General features: G+C 51.8%; 6 protein-coding genes across 6 annotated transcripts; 3 read left to right on the top strand and 3 right to left on the bottom strand.

Moving 5' to 3' along the window:
• Nucleotides 1-18: 18 nt before the first annotated feature.
• On the top strand, nt 19-1,622 carry PC9H_007583 (uncharacterized protein; the record flags this gene model as incomplete). The annotated part of the gene is made up of 10 exons (XM_036777113.1): nt 19-185; nt 238-315; nt 370-488; nt 544-722; nt 778-821; nt 882-911; nt 965-1,100; nt 1,152-1,217; nt 1,271-1,327; nt 1,386-1,622. The coding sequence occupies 10 exons, from the start codon at nt 19-21 to the stop codon at nt 1,620-1,622; spliced, it is 1,113 nt and encodes a 370-aa protein (XP_036630733.1).
• A 170-nt stretch (nt 1,623-1,792) lies between these two features.
• MCD1 (sister chromatid cohesion protein 1) lies at nt 1,793-4,191 on the bottom strand (the record flags this gene model as incomplete). Its single annotated transcript, XM_036777112.1, has 7 exons — nt 1,793-2,026; nt 2,074-3,020; nt 3,069-3,595; nt 3,654-3,769; nt 3,821-3,960; nt 4,011-4,131; nt 4,189-4,191. 7 exons carry the CDS (start codon nt 4,189-4,191, stop codon nt 1,793-1,795), a joined length of 2,088 nt encoding a protein of 695 aa, XP_036630732.1.
• Nucleotides 4,192-4,281: 90 nt separating this feature from the next.
• On the top strand, nt 4,282-6,129 carry PC9H_007581 (uncharacterized protein; the record flags this gene model as incomplete). The annotated part of the gene is made up of 4 exons (XM_036777111.1): nt 4,282-4,345; nt 4,393-4,760; nt 4,819-5,154; nt 5,206-6,129. 4 exons carry the CDS (start codon nt 4,282-4,284, stop codon nt 6,127-6,129), a joined length of 1,692 nt encoding a protein of 563 aa, XP_036630731.1.
• A 247-nt stretch (nt 6,130-6,376) lies between these two features.
• PC9H_007580 (uncharacterized protein) lies at nt 6,377-8,774 on the top strand (the record flags this gene model as incomplete). The annotated part of the gene is made up of 7 exons (XM_036777110.1): nt 6,377-6,416; nt 6,475-6,516; nt 6,573-6,644; nt 6,707-6,813; nt 6,870-8,188; nt 8,240-8,457; nt 8,515-8,774. The coding sequence occupies 7 exons, from the start codon at nt 6,377-6,379 to the stop codon at nt 8,772-8,774; spliced, it is 2,058 nt and encodes a 685-aa protein (XP_036630730.1).
• Nucleotides 8,775-8,981: 207 nt separating this feature from the next.
• Nucleotides 8,982-11,482, bottom strand: PLB1 (Lysophospholipase 1; the record flags this gene model as incomplete). The annotated part of the gene is made up of 8 exons (XM_036777109.1): nt 8,982-9,144; nt 9,209-9,604; nt 9,663-9,887; nt 9,950-10,260; nt 10,315-10,482; nt 10,534-10,716; nt 10,858-11,036; nt 11,089-11,482. The coding sequence occupies 8 exons, from the start codon at nt 11,480-11,482 to the stop codon at nt 8,982-8,984; spliced, it is 2,019 nt and encodes a 672-aa protein (XP_036630729.1).
• A 766-nt stretch (nt 11,483-12,248) lies between these two features.
• PC9H_007578 (uncharacterized protein) lies at nt 12,249-14,588 on the bottom strand (the record flags this gene model as incomplete). Its single annotated transcript, XM_036777108.1, has 1 exon — nt 12,249-14,588. The coding sequence occupies one exon, from the start codon at nt 14,586-14,588 to the stop codon at nt 12,249-12,251; it is 2,340 nt and encodes a 779-aa protein (XP_036630728.1).
• Between the last annotated feature and the right edge of the window lie 69 nt (nt 14,589-14,657).

Raw genomic sequence — 14,657 nt, 5'->3', positions numbered from 1 at the left:
CTTATTTGCACGTCAGCCATGACTTCCAACCCAAGAATCACCTTTGCAAAACTTCCCGAAGGTTCAAATGGCCTGCAAGGCCTCCCAATGCCGGGGGAGCACCTCATCTTGGACCAAACCCGAACTATCGATCTCGACAATGTCCCACTAAATGGAGGTTTCCTGACGAAGACAATATTCCTCAGGTATGTCCCTAAACACCTTATATATTCGATCATTGCCTGAAATGGTGGCTAGCCCTGAGCCTGCACTCCGAGAGCGTATGAGAGATTCATCGATACAAAGCTACACTACATCATTTATAGTTGGAGCTCCGTATGTTCTATATGCCACTTCATACAGTGATAACAACACTTAACAAGCATCCAGGGTTATTGGGTTCGGCCTAGTTGTCGTGCTCCGTTCGGAGAAGCAAGATATCAAAGCCGGCGACTACATGTACGGACAGACACCATGGGAGGCCTACACCGTTCAACCTTACATTGAAGGTACTTATTCCCATTCATTGGTCTGGACGAAAATTCACACTTCGCTCTCATCTAGGAAGAATCGATTTCAAGCCAGAAGACTGGCCCCCAGCGACATTTGACATGGATTCACTCGCCCTACAAGTTGTTCCAAATCCCGGTGGTGCTTTCCCCGTAACGCACTATGCAAGTGCGTTGGGAACGCCCGGGTTGTCGGCATTCGTAGGATTCGAGGGCTTAGCACAGGCAAAAGAGGCAAGTCCTCTTTCCTCGCTTTCGGGTTTCCCAGTGACTCTGACCATCGCTTCAGGGGCAAGCAATCTTCGTCTCCGCTGGGGGTTCGGGGGTCGGAAGGTGTGTTAATTCTGGCTCTTGTGACGAACAGCTTGAATTGATTGATTGCCCCGTTCGCAGCATGGTAGTACAGCTAGCCAAGCAGAAAGGGTAAGTGTCACTTAAATTCACCAGGGTCTGTAAGCTCAACGACCTATTTCCAGAATGAAGGTCATCGCATCCGCAGGATCGAGTGCGAAATGTGACTACGTACGGTCTTTGGGAGCAGACGTTGTATTCAACTATAAAGAGGATGGTTACGACGTATTGAAGCAACATAAGCCAATACATCTTTACTGGGTACGCTGCCCCGAACATATCATCACTTTACCTGACATGGCTCATGATCAGGACAATGTCGGTGGGGAAGCCCTTGAGGCAGCCATTGAACATCTTGAGCCTTTCAGCCGCGTTGTGGTGAGTGGTATCTGCAGTTGTACTGCTGCAGCAGACCAACGTTGCATCCCTAGTGCTGTGGTTCACTATCCGACTACAACAAAGCACCTTCAGAACGATATGGAATTAAGGTTAGTAGTTTCCCAAGATCCCATTGCCAAACATCCTCGAAACTCACCCATCGCGTAGAATACCACCCTTATCTTCAAGAAACGACTAACTTTGACAGGCTTCCTCGTTCCCGACCTCATACCACAGTACGGTGGGCGATTCTTCACTGAGATACCAGCCCTCCTTGCACAGGGGAAGATCAAGAGCCGGGAGGTAGTCTTCGAGGGAATCGATAGTGCTCCTCGGGCACTTCTCGCTGTGTTAAACGGTGGGGAAGACGCTGGCAAAGTCGTGGTAATGGTAGCTAAGGAATAATCTGGGTCCCTACGGTCGTAAATACATACAAAACTTCGCGTTCCAGTCTGTACATGTAGCTAATAAATCATAGATATATAGTGTAGCGGGGGTGTCACAGGGAGGGTATGCAAAACAAGAAGACGGATAATAACATCTAGAGATGAATACTAAATACAGAAAAATCGATCCTACATACTTGCAGATGGGGCTTCGGATGGTTCACGGGAGGGTGCAAGAGAAGGGAGACGGGAGGGTGCTGCTGATGTGGGTGCCATTGATGCGTGTCTCTGACGCTCCCAAAGTTTGTCTTTGGCTCGAACTTCAATATTCTCGAATGGCGCCTCTTGTGAGAGTTTGACGCAATCCCTGGTAGATAGCACAAGCAACTCGAAGAAGAAAGAAGCAGCTGCCCGACGGGATGCCTGAAAAACGTTAGAAACGGTTTGCGAGAGTTACGTTCAAGGCTCACCTTATCCGACATTTTGCGAAAGCTGAGTACTTTCTCCGGAGCGCCCTCATCGGCGATAGGGCGAAGCTCCTTGCGAATGATACTGAGCGCTTTACCAGTATTCTTACTGTAACCCTTTCCTGCGGTGTCTGTGTCAACTTCCGGTTCCTTGCCCTGGGTCTGAGATGATGGTTGAGAGTCGAACACGGCAATTGGACATGAAGCATCTGCGTATGTTTCCTCCCCTTCGTCATGGAATGTTGTGTTATCTGGAGCTGGGGTGGATAGACGACTGAGTTCGGATAGGGCGGCGGATTTAGCTCTTTCCATTGGCAACTCCAATGGCCCCATCTCGAATTCGGGCACATCCATCTGGAAATCATCCAACATGGCATTGTTATCACCAAAATCAAGGGCGCCGTCTGGACCAACGCTGTGGCGGCCCAATATGTCGCTGTTCATTCCTATGCTGGGTGCTATACTTCCAGCACGACGAGCCCGTTCCACATCGTCTTCGCCTTCTAAACGGGGTTTCTTGGATGGGTTGTTGTCTGGTGAACCTGCACGACGTTTCGAAGTTACACTATTGACCGGGCGCATAAACAGCTCGGCAAGCTCAGGAGCCAGCCCAGGAGGTGCTGCACAGAAAAAGGTACCCTGTGGAGTGTTTTTCGTAGGAAGAAAATGAGCCAATGGGTCATCTCGTATTTCGAGGAGTCGCATAACGATGGTAGAACGCGGGAGGAAATGTTGCTCCGTAACGATGTCAGTGACGTCTTGAGGGATAGGTGCACCCAGCCCGCCGTGTGCCCGTCCTCTGCCATTCCGCCCTCCGGGGCCATCCTGTAACTCCGTAACTGAGTCAATAATTTGCTTCTTTTCCTTAAGCTTGCGCTTCGCCTTAGAGGGCTGGGGGGCAACGGGTTCCTCAGGAGGCGGCGTTGCTGGTACATCGGACAGGGGTGATGCTACAGAAATGTAAGCCTTAGATACACCATGGGAGGTCGTATACACACATGCTCGCGATGAACGTGTTTGCCCTGGAGTCTTCTCGCGCTCGCCAAGATCTAAGTGGTGGTCTTCGAAGCCGATTCCCAAGTCTCCTAGGTCAACACCACCAAAGTCTGGGAAATCCATGTCGATATTCATGTCAGCTCCGAAAGGATGCTCGGAGGGAGCCCTGCTGCGGCTTCGATTGGATAAGATATCCAGGTCCATTCCGTTTCTGCCCATTAGATGAGAGGCAACAGATTCCGTCTCGCCTGGAGCATCTCTCCCTACTCCAATACTCATCTGATCATCGCTATCTTGCCTTTCCTGCCCGCCACTACCATTCGCATCCCCTGTACCATCTCCCCAATCTAGCCCTAGGTCAATTTCGCCAAAGTCCTGGGACCCAATTCCGTCCGAAGGACCTAAATCGAAGGCATCGAAGTCCCCGGCGTTCAACTGGAAGTCGTCCATAGCGGTAAGCGTGATATCAGCCATGCGAGCTTCATGCTGTCTATGGTTCTGTAGGGGCCTATCTTCGAAGTCGATGTCCCTGTTGTTAATGACTACTTAGTATGCACAGTATGAGAAGTTATCTCGGGTCGACAAACCAGTTGATATCTGGGAGCATCAGGTCAAGGTCCAGATCACCCGCCTGGAGCGTAATCGCGTTCTTGTTTACGGCAAGTTGATCCTCCGTCATGTCCGCAACACCTGGTCGGAACGCCTAAAGTGACTTGTTAGCCAAACCAGTGTTTGTTCGAGGCATTGGTCTCACCATTTTGATCTTCAGGAGTGCCTCATTGCAGTCGTCGAGAAGATACTTGGCCTTGCGGCTGTAGATTCTAACCACGCCGAGGAGAAGTTGACCGCTCAATCGCAGCGCCATAACTTCAATCTCCTGGCCCATGATTGCATCTACAGAGTATTTCAGAGGGTTGATGGGATTTCGAGGAAAGAGCACGCACCGACGGATTGCTCGATGTCCGTCTGGAGTGTTTGGGTCTTGGAGAGTTTGCGTTCCATGTGTGCGGCAAGCCATACTTTCCCCAATGGCCCCCGACGCGATAATATTGCCTCAGAGTAGAACTAACGCGAAGGTGAGGTGAGCATCGGTGCAAATTGGCGACGGGCGGGGAGACTCACCATGGTTGTGGTTAAAGTTGGCTGGGAAAGTTGAAGCGCGTCAGTGGCAGAACCGAGTCCATTGTTGTCATTTGTTTATCCCCTACGGTCCCGATGCTACCATCGACCTCCCGCAACTTTTTGCGTCGCGTTCAGCCATGTAAAAGACGGATTGCAGGTAAGGAATATTCGCAGACCGTGGTACTCAGTCTAATTTCACCGCAGCTTGCCAGAGGCGGCACTTGAGCCAGTCCGCTGCAGCACACCCACCACAAAATCCCAATTCGCGTGCCGATAGGCCGCTTCCTCGCCAGAACGATGTCGGGTTCCAACGAACGCAAACTCGCACTACTGCCGCACAGTTTACTGCCGCTTTGGATAGGCTGTCGACGCAACAAGCAAAATTTCCTGATTGCCTTGCCATTGCAACACAAATGAAGGCAGCCGGCATTCAGCCAGACTTATACGTGTATAACTCCTTGCTAAGGTCAGCGGCTGAGGTTGGGTTAGGGCAGGAGGCATGGGCTATTGTGGAGGATATGCAAGCGTCAGAGGTTGCACCGGACAAATACTCGTACCTCTATCTCGCTCGGGTGAGTTTCCCGAGTCCTCCTTCGCCATTGCATTAAACCTCATGCACACCGAACATAGGCGCAACGGTTTAGAGACTCCAACTTCATGTGGAATGTCTGGGATGCACAGGCTGCATCAGGCATCGAACCATCCATACAGACCTATTCACACATTCTGGAGAGATTCGTTCTATCCGATCGACTCGAATTTGCGATACAGTTCCTGCACTTTATGCGAACCCAAGGCCAAGAACCCGAGCTACGAGCTGCACAAGCAATGGTCATCAAAGCTGCCAAAAACGGATTCCCTCGACTAGCCCTCGATCTCTTGGATTCCTTTGAGGCAAATACGACGCGTCGGTTAGACCACGAAGCCTGGATGAACTGTCTCATAAGCTCAGCAGAGTCATTATATGTACGTTTTTTCGGTTTTTTGTTACTCAGTTTCCTTGATCAACAATACCAGGCCGAGGGTGTTGCGCGGTGTTGGGCAGTCATTGTTCAAGAGTTGCATCTAGTGCCGGACGAAGGCCTATGTCTCGCCGTTCTCCACACTGCGGCACGCAATGGGCTTCCCGACCTAGCGACGGACGCGCTCCGAGTACTCAAGGTCATCGGGTGTCAATGGCAAGAATTCCACTTCGCACCCGTGGTAGAGTCCTTCGTCAGGGCTGGTCGAATCAAGGAAGCGTTCACTACGCTGGACATCATGCGGAAAAGCGACATTCCCCCCGTTCCTGAAACCTCCTTGCCCATTCTGCACGCCATATCCGAAGACACTCAGACGATCGACAATGCTTGGAATCTCATTGAGCAAATGCATAAAGAGGGTTCTCCAATTGATGCCGCTGCTTTGAACACTATCATCCAAGCGACCTCTGGAATCGGCGACCTGCAACGTGCCATTGGCATCTACAAAAGTTTCGAGGAATACAGTATCAAGCCCGACATCCACACATTCAACTTCCTTTTAGAAGGCTGTATCGCCGTGGGTCATCGAGAGCTTGGCGACAGGCTCCTAGCGGACCTGAAGGAGGCCAAACTCAAACCAGACCGAGAAACATACATCAATATGGTCTTGCTGTGTCTTACTCAAGAGACGTATGAGGATGCATTCTTTTATCTGGAGGAAATGAAGACGGCGAAACACAAGCCACCGATGCTGGTGTACGAAGCCATCATTCGCCGATGCCTTGCTGCTGGGGACGTTCGCTACCAGATTGCTGTCGACGAGCTAAAGGAGACGGGGTATCAGCTAAGCGGATCGTTGCGCAGAGAGATCGCGATGGTTACCGAGGAGGCCAAAAAGCAGAGTCAGACGCAACCCAACGCTTCCGTAGGCCTCGATGGTGCCGCTCAGCGCTTCATAGAAACTGGGGGCTTGGTTTAAACTGAAGTAGCGGGATCTTTTGCACTGCGCCAGTTGATTCGACAATATACTTGGTGGCACTTTGCTGAATATTTATTTATTTATCGCTTTTACAGTTAGAATAATGACAGTCGATGCCAGTTCTTGACGAACGCGATCACGTGACTTCGTGTACTAAATTCGAACTTGACCTTGATGTTCAAGAGGTTGGACTCGACTGTATACCGTGCTGTTACACCGTGCCACACTTTACGACCTCCAAGTGATAATGCTGTTTCCTAAAGGGCCTCGATTTGACCCTCAACGTCGTATGTTGTTACTGCGACTCAATTTCACTATGCTCACGGCGCGACTCATACCTCACAGCTACAAACGTGCCAGGGCCGAACACCTACAATATCGAGCAAGGTTGGTGGTAAGCTACTCGTACCATCAAGTAATCGCTAAACGACGAATTTACGAAGGCTCGCAGCTCGACGCGTATAAACGGGGCGCATTTCTGGAGAAAGCCACTCGTTTCACTACAGATGCCAATGGTAATAGTGTCAGGGGTCTGTGCCTAATCCGAGTCATACTGAATTTCTTCGGTGTGATATAGGCGTTGAACATAACGTGTCGGAAGGGCAATCGACCCCCGTAGAACAACCCCTCTTGGAGAGGAAGTTTGAGGATCTCATGAGACTGCGATCTGAAGAACGGAAAGAGGTGATTGTGACTCTGAAAGTTTTGGAGTATGTATACTGATGGTCCTTGCGCCCCAGCATGAAGCCCAAATAGAGAAACTCAAGCAGGAACTCTCGCGAATCCAGAAAACGGTTTCCGGCTCGTCAGATAAATTGGAGAAACAGAAGAAGATGGCTGACATGTACGAAGCCCGACTCCACGAGTTGAAGAAAGCCGCAGCCGTCGATCAGAAGGAAATAAAAGATCTAAAGACGAAACTTCGCGTGTCGGAACACGAGCGCTCCCAACTGCAAGGGAAACAAGACGACATATCCGAAGCCAAAAAGGCTTTGCAAGCGCTGGATGCTAAACGTAGAGAAGATAACCGAGAGAAGGACAAGAAAATAGCGGACCTGGAGAAGTCACTAAGCCAGGAACGAAAGAAGCGAGAAGCAGCTGAGGCCCGCTGTCAAGAATTGCAAGGGAAAGTAAAGGGCGAGGTGGATGATCTACGACAGCAATTAGCTGTACTAGAGGATGAAAAGCAGCAAGCTCAGGCATCTCTTCGTCAACAAGCTGACGAGGCTTCTTCACGAGAAGATGACTTGATCGCCAGCTTGACATGCCACCAGGTGATGTTAAAGAAGGTAGCTGAAGAATACGGAAAACTGGCTTCGTCTTCGGTCGCTCAAGCGCGATACGCTCAAGTCCGTAGTGAAAGGGACGCCCGACGAGTGCAGGTATTTCGGCTGGAACGGAAGCTTGCTAATTCGGAGGAGCAGGTCGTCGAGCTAGCCAGCCTTATCCGTTGCGCCAAATCGGAGAACGCTTTACTCGTTCAACAGCTTGGCCAAGCAGACGAAGCAATATATCACTACCGAACAGCCCTCCAAGATCATTCTTCTAACGACCGTCAAACGTTTGATGATATTCAAGAACTCTGTTCGTCCATAGACAAACAATGCCAACAAACACGGCAATCTGTCCAGGCCATTTCGAAATACCAAGCAGATCTGACTACAGAGTTCTACGTCCCGGGATACCATGAACTCCTCGAAACATACCAACTGGCTGAGCAGGATCTTCAAGTCCAGCGAAAACTCCTCGACCGGTTTGAGGTTGAGACGTCTCGAATGACAGCCGAGTGCGACGAGCTACGTTGTCGGGCTGACCGACTGCAGACAGCACTCGCGAAGGCCGACACCGAACGTGCAATGACTTCCATGAGCCTCGCGGAGGCTGAAGTCCAGCGGAAGGCATTAGAGACTCAGTTAGCTCAGGCAGAACATAAACTCAACGAAAGCGCAACAGTTCACCAGACGGCGATAAACCAGGAGCGAGAGGCCGTCCAACGACTTGCATTGTCCGTACAAAAGGCGAAGCTAGTAGAGGAAGGTCTCAGAGCTGATCTAGAGCAGTAAGGTTCCACTTTTATTGTAATCCTACATATGTCTGACTTGTCCCTTAGACTGACCGCTGAGTTGAGTGAAGCAGCACGATATCAAGATGCCTATTACAGCCTTTCAGAAGAGGTCGACAGCCTTGTCGCACGTAGCGCCCTTGCTGAAGACGAGGCCTTACGACTCAGTCAATTCAATGCCGAAATTCTCGGCCACAACAATCCCGCTCAGCGGGTAACGTACGTTGACCGCGTTCGGCAAGAGCTCGCAGAGACAAAGCAGGCAGGTTCTAGGCGTTCGGTGTCCCTACCGCATTGCTGAATGCCTTCACAGAGATTGTTAGTCGCCAACCGCGATCACGAAGCTGCTATAGCGGAAAATACAGCCTTGTTGGAAGAACTCTCAATGTATAAATCAGTTATGATGCCAACCAACCGCAAACCCCGGACGAATATGACGCGACTCGTCCGGCATCCCTTGACCGGTCTTCCTCAGCAGCACCTGATGACAAGTAGGTTAGAAGTGGATGACTTATCGGTTCAGAAAGTCCTCGCTGGGCATTTACCGTCGTTAGACGTCTCTTCCTGCGAAGACGCTTCATGATCCTCAACTGACTTATATACCCTGTTTATGTATTTCTAATATATCCATTATTGTATGTCATGGATGTACGTGAGATGTCCTTCATTAGATAGCAAAGCTAAAAGTCCCATGGAAAGCACAACTAAGCAGCAACAACGAAGTACAGTATAGTAGCGACAACATAGCAAAGATTGTCTAGTCGTAGTGAGTAGTCCAGAAGATAGTACGTCAGCGGGAAACGAGGGAACCCCGATGTTCAGGCATCTCATACGCCTCATGAGTTTTGGTGTTGGAATCTGAGTAACGTTTCCAAGGAGCGTCATCCTCGTCATGGAGGCCGCTAACTTGATGATATTCGGTCTTGCGCTCCCGACGCTTCCGCCACCACAACCTAAGAAAAGCCAAGATCAGCATCAGTAAAAGAGAGTAATAAACCCGATTATTGCTGCACGCACAGTCCGAGTATCAAGACAAACAAGAACCCAACCAAGCCCGCAAGCCCACCAATCAACTTGTACATATTCGAGCTCAAGAACCCATTTACTTTCGTCAACCCCTGCGGGTCGGGATCGACGAACGCCAGCTTACGCCCTGGCAGCGCGGACTTGCTTGGGGGATTTTGCGGATCGAAGCAGTACTGCTGGAAGCACTGTGTGCATATCGCCGAGCGCGACGGTACGGGGGTGATCTTCAGGCGAGCGCGATCGATAGCTGCACACTGGAGACAGACGCCGAAATTGGGATCGGGCAACTGCGAGTTGGGTGTAAAGCCCTGGGTGGTGAGGTTGAAGACCTGGTCGAAGAATAGTTTCTGGTGCTTTTGCGTATATGAGAGCGCAAACGTTGCCGTGCTAGCAGGCCATAAGAGTCAAATCGAGATATAGGGAATACGATAACCCATATACATACTTGGTGACAGGATCGTCGCCGTTGATGGGCGGGGCGTTAGGAAGATAGATCATCAGCGGCCATTCGGGAGGCGTCTGTATAGGGTCGCAGCCAAAGAATGTTGGCCGGGCCCTGACGCCCGTTTCAATGAATGCATCAGGTGTCGGAGGGATTGGAGGGAACTGCTGATGCGATGCCCGCAGAATGGTAGACTGCCTTCGGGCACTGAAGATAGGCCCCGTACCACTTCACACACAATACATCAGAACAACGTCTCCAAGAATTGAACGCGGTGGGGTAGTACTCACTTGGGCCAGGCGGTGGCATCATCTGCGCTCCCTTCTATAGTGACGATAACATCCAGCTCCCTCGACCTGACGAACAGCGGGCTGTATGGGATATTCTCCTGGTTCGACGACCCATCCAGAAGTTCTAACCAAGTCGCATCGGAATCCTCGAACGTCCTCGGGTTGAGACCATTGAAAGGACTCGGCCAGTTGGCGACATCATCTGCGCGCGTGCGGACCTCCTGCAATTGCCGTGACAGAACGTACAGCAAACCAGCAGAATCAGAATCAGAGAACCCTGCGATAGTGTTTCGGGCGAAGTCAAACAGTTGCTATATATGCTATCAATCAGCTAGCGGGAAATAGCACGAGTAAAGCAGTCATACGTTGAATAAGCTAGCGGAAGTGCCCATCATGAATCCGGCCTGGTCAAAGCCAGTGACGCACGAAGACCCATTTACCGGTATTCCGTTAGTTAGATGTGTACCAGCATAGGTGATGTTCACCATGGCCGACAAGTTAGGATCGTACGACCCGAATTCCAGGGGTGTGATCTAGGACAACAGTTACAGGGGGCGCGATATCCCAAACAAACTTCCACGCACTTCGTAGACAACTGGGTCAAGACCCAGAATGGTGGTCAAGTTGGACCCCACTGGACGCGAATCAGCGACGAGGATTGGGAACGGCATTTGATGCTGCTGATACGCCGGGATGTCTGGTATCTTTGAGAACAACTGGCCAGCTCCGTGCGCTGAGTCGTTAGTGAAGAAATTATTCCGGGTTGTCTGGTTGAGGAAATGGAAGGAAATCATTCGCGACCACGGATCCGTCATGCTAGTGTCACTAGAACAGGGCGGTTAGATTGCATTCAGCAGATCATAACTGCTGGAATACGCTCACATTCCAGTCTGCGCCTTCGCCATGACACTCCAGAGTAGACTGCCATAGTATTCCTGGTTCTTGTCGCTGAGAATGTTGACACCGTCTGGCGTAGCGAGTGAGAGGTCAAGCAGCCAACCGGTCAGGTCCTTGCCATTCCCGAAGACCAGGTCTTCGACAGTCGGCCAGTTATTGAAAACAAGCGAAGAGGTAACCCATGAACCGCCTAAGTCCTAGTCAGCACACAAGCCCGCCGACGCTCGGGCTTCATTGCTTACCAGAGAGTCCCGTCAGATAGGATGAGACCTGCAGGAGACCGCCCGTTCCAGCCTGCTTCGCCCGCTCATTGCGACTATCCAGCCCATTCAGACACGCGGCACCATATTGAGCACTTCGCAGGCCGCCACCAGGGATGGCCATGCCGACTTTGGGGAAGTGCCCTGCAAACGCGCTGACATTGTAACTTACACCTGACCCATCCCCCAGCCAGTCCGCCCAAGCATCCTCGATGACCGCCTGGCGTCCTTTAATGTACTCCTGCTCGCGTGGATGTAATGATTGGTTTTGGGGCGTGAACACGCGGATGAGGGGGTTTATGGACACGTCGGGGCACTGGACGCCGACCTGCGGGGCATAGTCTGTGACAGCACCCTGGCTTTGCTGGTGCGACATTCGGGCGAAATAGGTGAGAAAGAACAACGGAAGCCCCGTCGCTAATGATGGTCGTCGTCTCTGGCGGTGAGTCATGGCGGTCGTGAACGTGGTGGTGGTCGTGCAGGAAGAAAACGAGGAGGACAGCAACGCCTACAAGGCGCTGATTCTGCGGTATAAATTCAGATGCATTCTCTCATGCAACAATAGCCCGTAGCATCAATGATCGTGTCTCAGACTCCTCGGCGGTGCCAGCTCTAGGGGCGAACACCACTAAAGGTAAGTTCACGCCTTCATTCTCAATATGATTGATTGAAATATCAGAACATGTTGGACAGCGCAGCGCTCTTCGGGCTCTGCGGGTGTATTATACACTACCACTGCCTTCGCCATTGGAATACATCAATATTTCGGGCTGCGCCACAATCTGTCCTGCAAACACTACAGGCTCGATATCAATAGCCTAGGCGAGCGACGCAAGCTCGAAACCTCTATAAATAATGGAGAACAGTAGGTGTCAAGTACTGTCGCAAACGAAGCCATAAATGTATCGACGTTCAGCAAAGAAGCGGAACCAAATGATACCCCTACCCCTATGTGAGTAGGGACTCCTCGTCTCTTCCCTGTAGCTCGTGAGGATGCTGCAGAGTCACTGTATGTTCATCTTTCATGTCGTTAGAAGAGGGCATTTGCCCAGAATCGCCAATTAGATTAATATATCGACCAAGAAAATCCGGGATGCACATATGGTATACATGGGTATAGATGTCCGTACGAAAAATGAATGCTATATCCGTTGACTATAAACCTTCAGCCATGCATCGCCCATGTCCTTCTTCAGCGCCTCGATACGCTTCCTGTAAGCTTCGGCGTCATACCGGAACTGATCTGCGCTGGGCTTGCTCAGGTCCTGCTCGGCCGAAGGCCCAGGTTCGTACACGGAGGCACTGACGCGCGCCCTTCGCAGAGAAGACCTACTAGCGACTGTTGCGGAGGAGGTGGGGTTGCGCCTGAAGGTTGGCGGAGACATCCGGGACGAAAGATCGTCTACCAGGGCAGCGGCTGGCGATGTAGAGCTTGCAGCCTCGAAAGCAGGTTCTATTGGGGGCGAATTGGGCGTGTACTCGGTCCGGTATCGGCTGTGTCGCGTTCTTATGCGACCGTTGGAATACATGGGAGATGGAGGTCTCTCCTGGGGAAGAGGTTGAGGCGCGCCCTCTGGCGACGCCGACAGAGGGCCTGCCGCGAGAGGTGACGACGACAAAACAACCCCCCCTCCAGCAGTCAGGTGGTCTGGGGTTGCTAGGATGCTACGTGTCGCAATCGCGTCCGCGTCCTCGACCTTCTTCGCTCCGTGCTCACGGATTCTCATACTAGCTCCTGCCTTGGTGGAACCCTCTGAGCGCATCCGCGAGTGTGATGGACTTCGCGATGAACCAGCGTCGCTATTGTGGTCATGATCGAGATCGACTATCCTCTTCACCTTCTTTTTGCGAGGCCGACCTACGCCGGCACCTACAGGGGCGAGAAGCGGAGAGGCGTGGCTGGAAGTCGGTGGTGTGCTCTTATTCGATGCATTAGGAGGAGGCGAGGGGACGGCGCGTTCGTGGGTATGCGCAATGGCAACAACCGAAGGTGATGGGGCTGCGGGGGCTGACCTGGAGGAAGTCATCTGCGCTGGTGGGGGAGAGGTCAAGTTGCGCTTCTCGTAGAAGGTGGGAGGCGTCCCGTCCAACAGGATGCTCTTGCCCTCCTTCCAGAAGTAGTCAAAGCATTTTACTCGATAATCCTCCACAATCTCCGTAAACGAATTGCCTTCGACCCATACCTGTGCAATATTAGGCAGGGTTGCTAGGCGGCTGACTTCATCTACGTCCTCAATGCGGTTGTTTCGCAGGTCTACGTGCTCCAGAGCATGCAGGCGTTCGAGGCCGCATATAGTTTCGAGACGATTGCTGGAGAGGTTAATGCGTAAAACTTGGCCAAGGGTAGTGTATATTCCAAGAACAGAGTCAATCATATTGTCGGATAGATCGAGAAATATGAGGTTGTATAATGCTCCCAGGCCAGATGGAACAGATACGAGGAGATTTGAGGAAAGATCGAGGTGCGTGAGAGATGTGAGATATGGTATAGACTCGATTGGGAAAAATGTGAGAGCATTGTCCGCGAGGCAGAGGTATTTGAGGAACGCCCATTGAAGAGACGAGAGTTTGGTGGAAGGGGGAGGCGAGGGGGGAGAAGCTGCCGTCTCTGATGTGCTTTCCAGTTCTCCATCTATGTCTTCTGGAACGGAATCAGGCAGACGTGTGGTGTAGAGCGAAGCTTCCTTCCCCAAGCCACGAGGTATCCTGCGCCGTCGCTGGCGGCTGGTGCTTCCTTCTCGCCGCGCCTGATCGTCAATTACCGCACCAAGAAAGATGTCCGCCATGTCCTCTACCCCGCTCTTCTTGATCTTCAGACTTCTCAGGCTTTCAGCCAGGCGGTCCCACCCCAGCAGCATTCTTGGGTCGATGTCAACGCATTCTAGGCTCTGAATGTTTCGGAATACGTCCATCGGTAGGGCGTTGCGGTTGGGAGACTCGTTTGCTAGCTCTGTGATGAGTTTCTTTCCAGGAGCAGTGACATGCAATGCCGGAAGCTTGGTGAAGCTGCTGAATAGGTACTTGAGTTCAGCCTCAATCGGGGCCACCTCCGTGCGACCCCACCAGCCGCTACCCAATGACAATGTGGACATGGCAGATAGTGAAGAACGAAACGATGCCAAAGACAAGGCGTCGGAATTGTCTTTACTAGGCAGTATATTGATATAGCTTGTCGGCCTAGACGGGTTTTCGACCTCTACGTCCAAAGTTCCGATGTCGAGACCAACTCCTTCAAGACGCATGAGAATGTAGAAGAGGTGGTGTGTGTCGACCTGGAGAACGACCGGGTTGGGAACATTTGGGGAGGCGGGGGCACTGAACCAGCCTAGGGGGTTGAGATAGGATGCTGCAGAGGCATCGGGGACTGGCCGCTGCAGCGAGCGACGGCGACGGACGAGGCCTGCCTCTGCAAGATTCTTCTCGTTGGTGCGCACGAAATTTGCCAGACGTCTGATGTAGTCGTCGCCGAGTTCTTGTTCCATGGTGGTGGCCAGTCGCAAGTGGTGGAGGTGGCATGCATGCCCATATATGGGTCGAGGTCAGAATCGAGT

Source organism: Pleurotus ostreatus, assembly GCF_014466165.1.
Source record: "Pleurotus ostreatus strain PC9 chromosome Unknown scaffold_5, whole genome shotgun sequence".
NCBI lineage: Eukaryota > Fungi > Basidiomycota > Agaricomycetes > Agaricales > Pleurotaceae > Pleurotus > Pleurotus ostreatus.
Note: the sequence above shows the minus strand (reverse complement) of the source record. Positions and strands in the feature narration are given on the sequence as shown.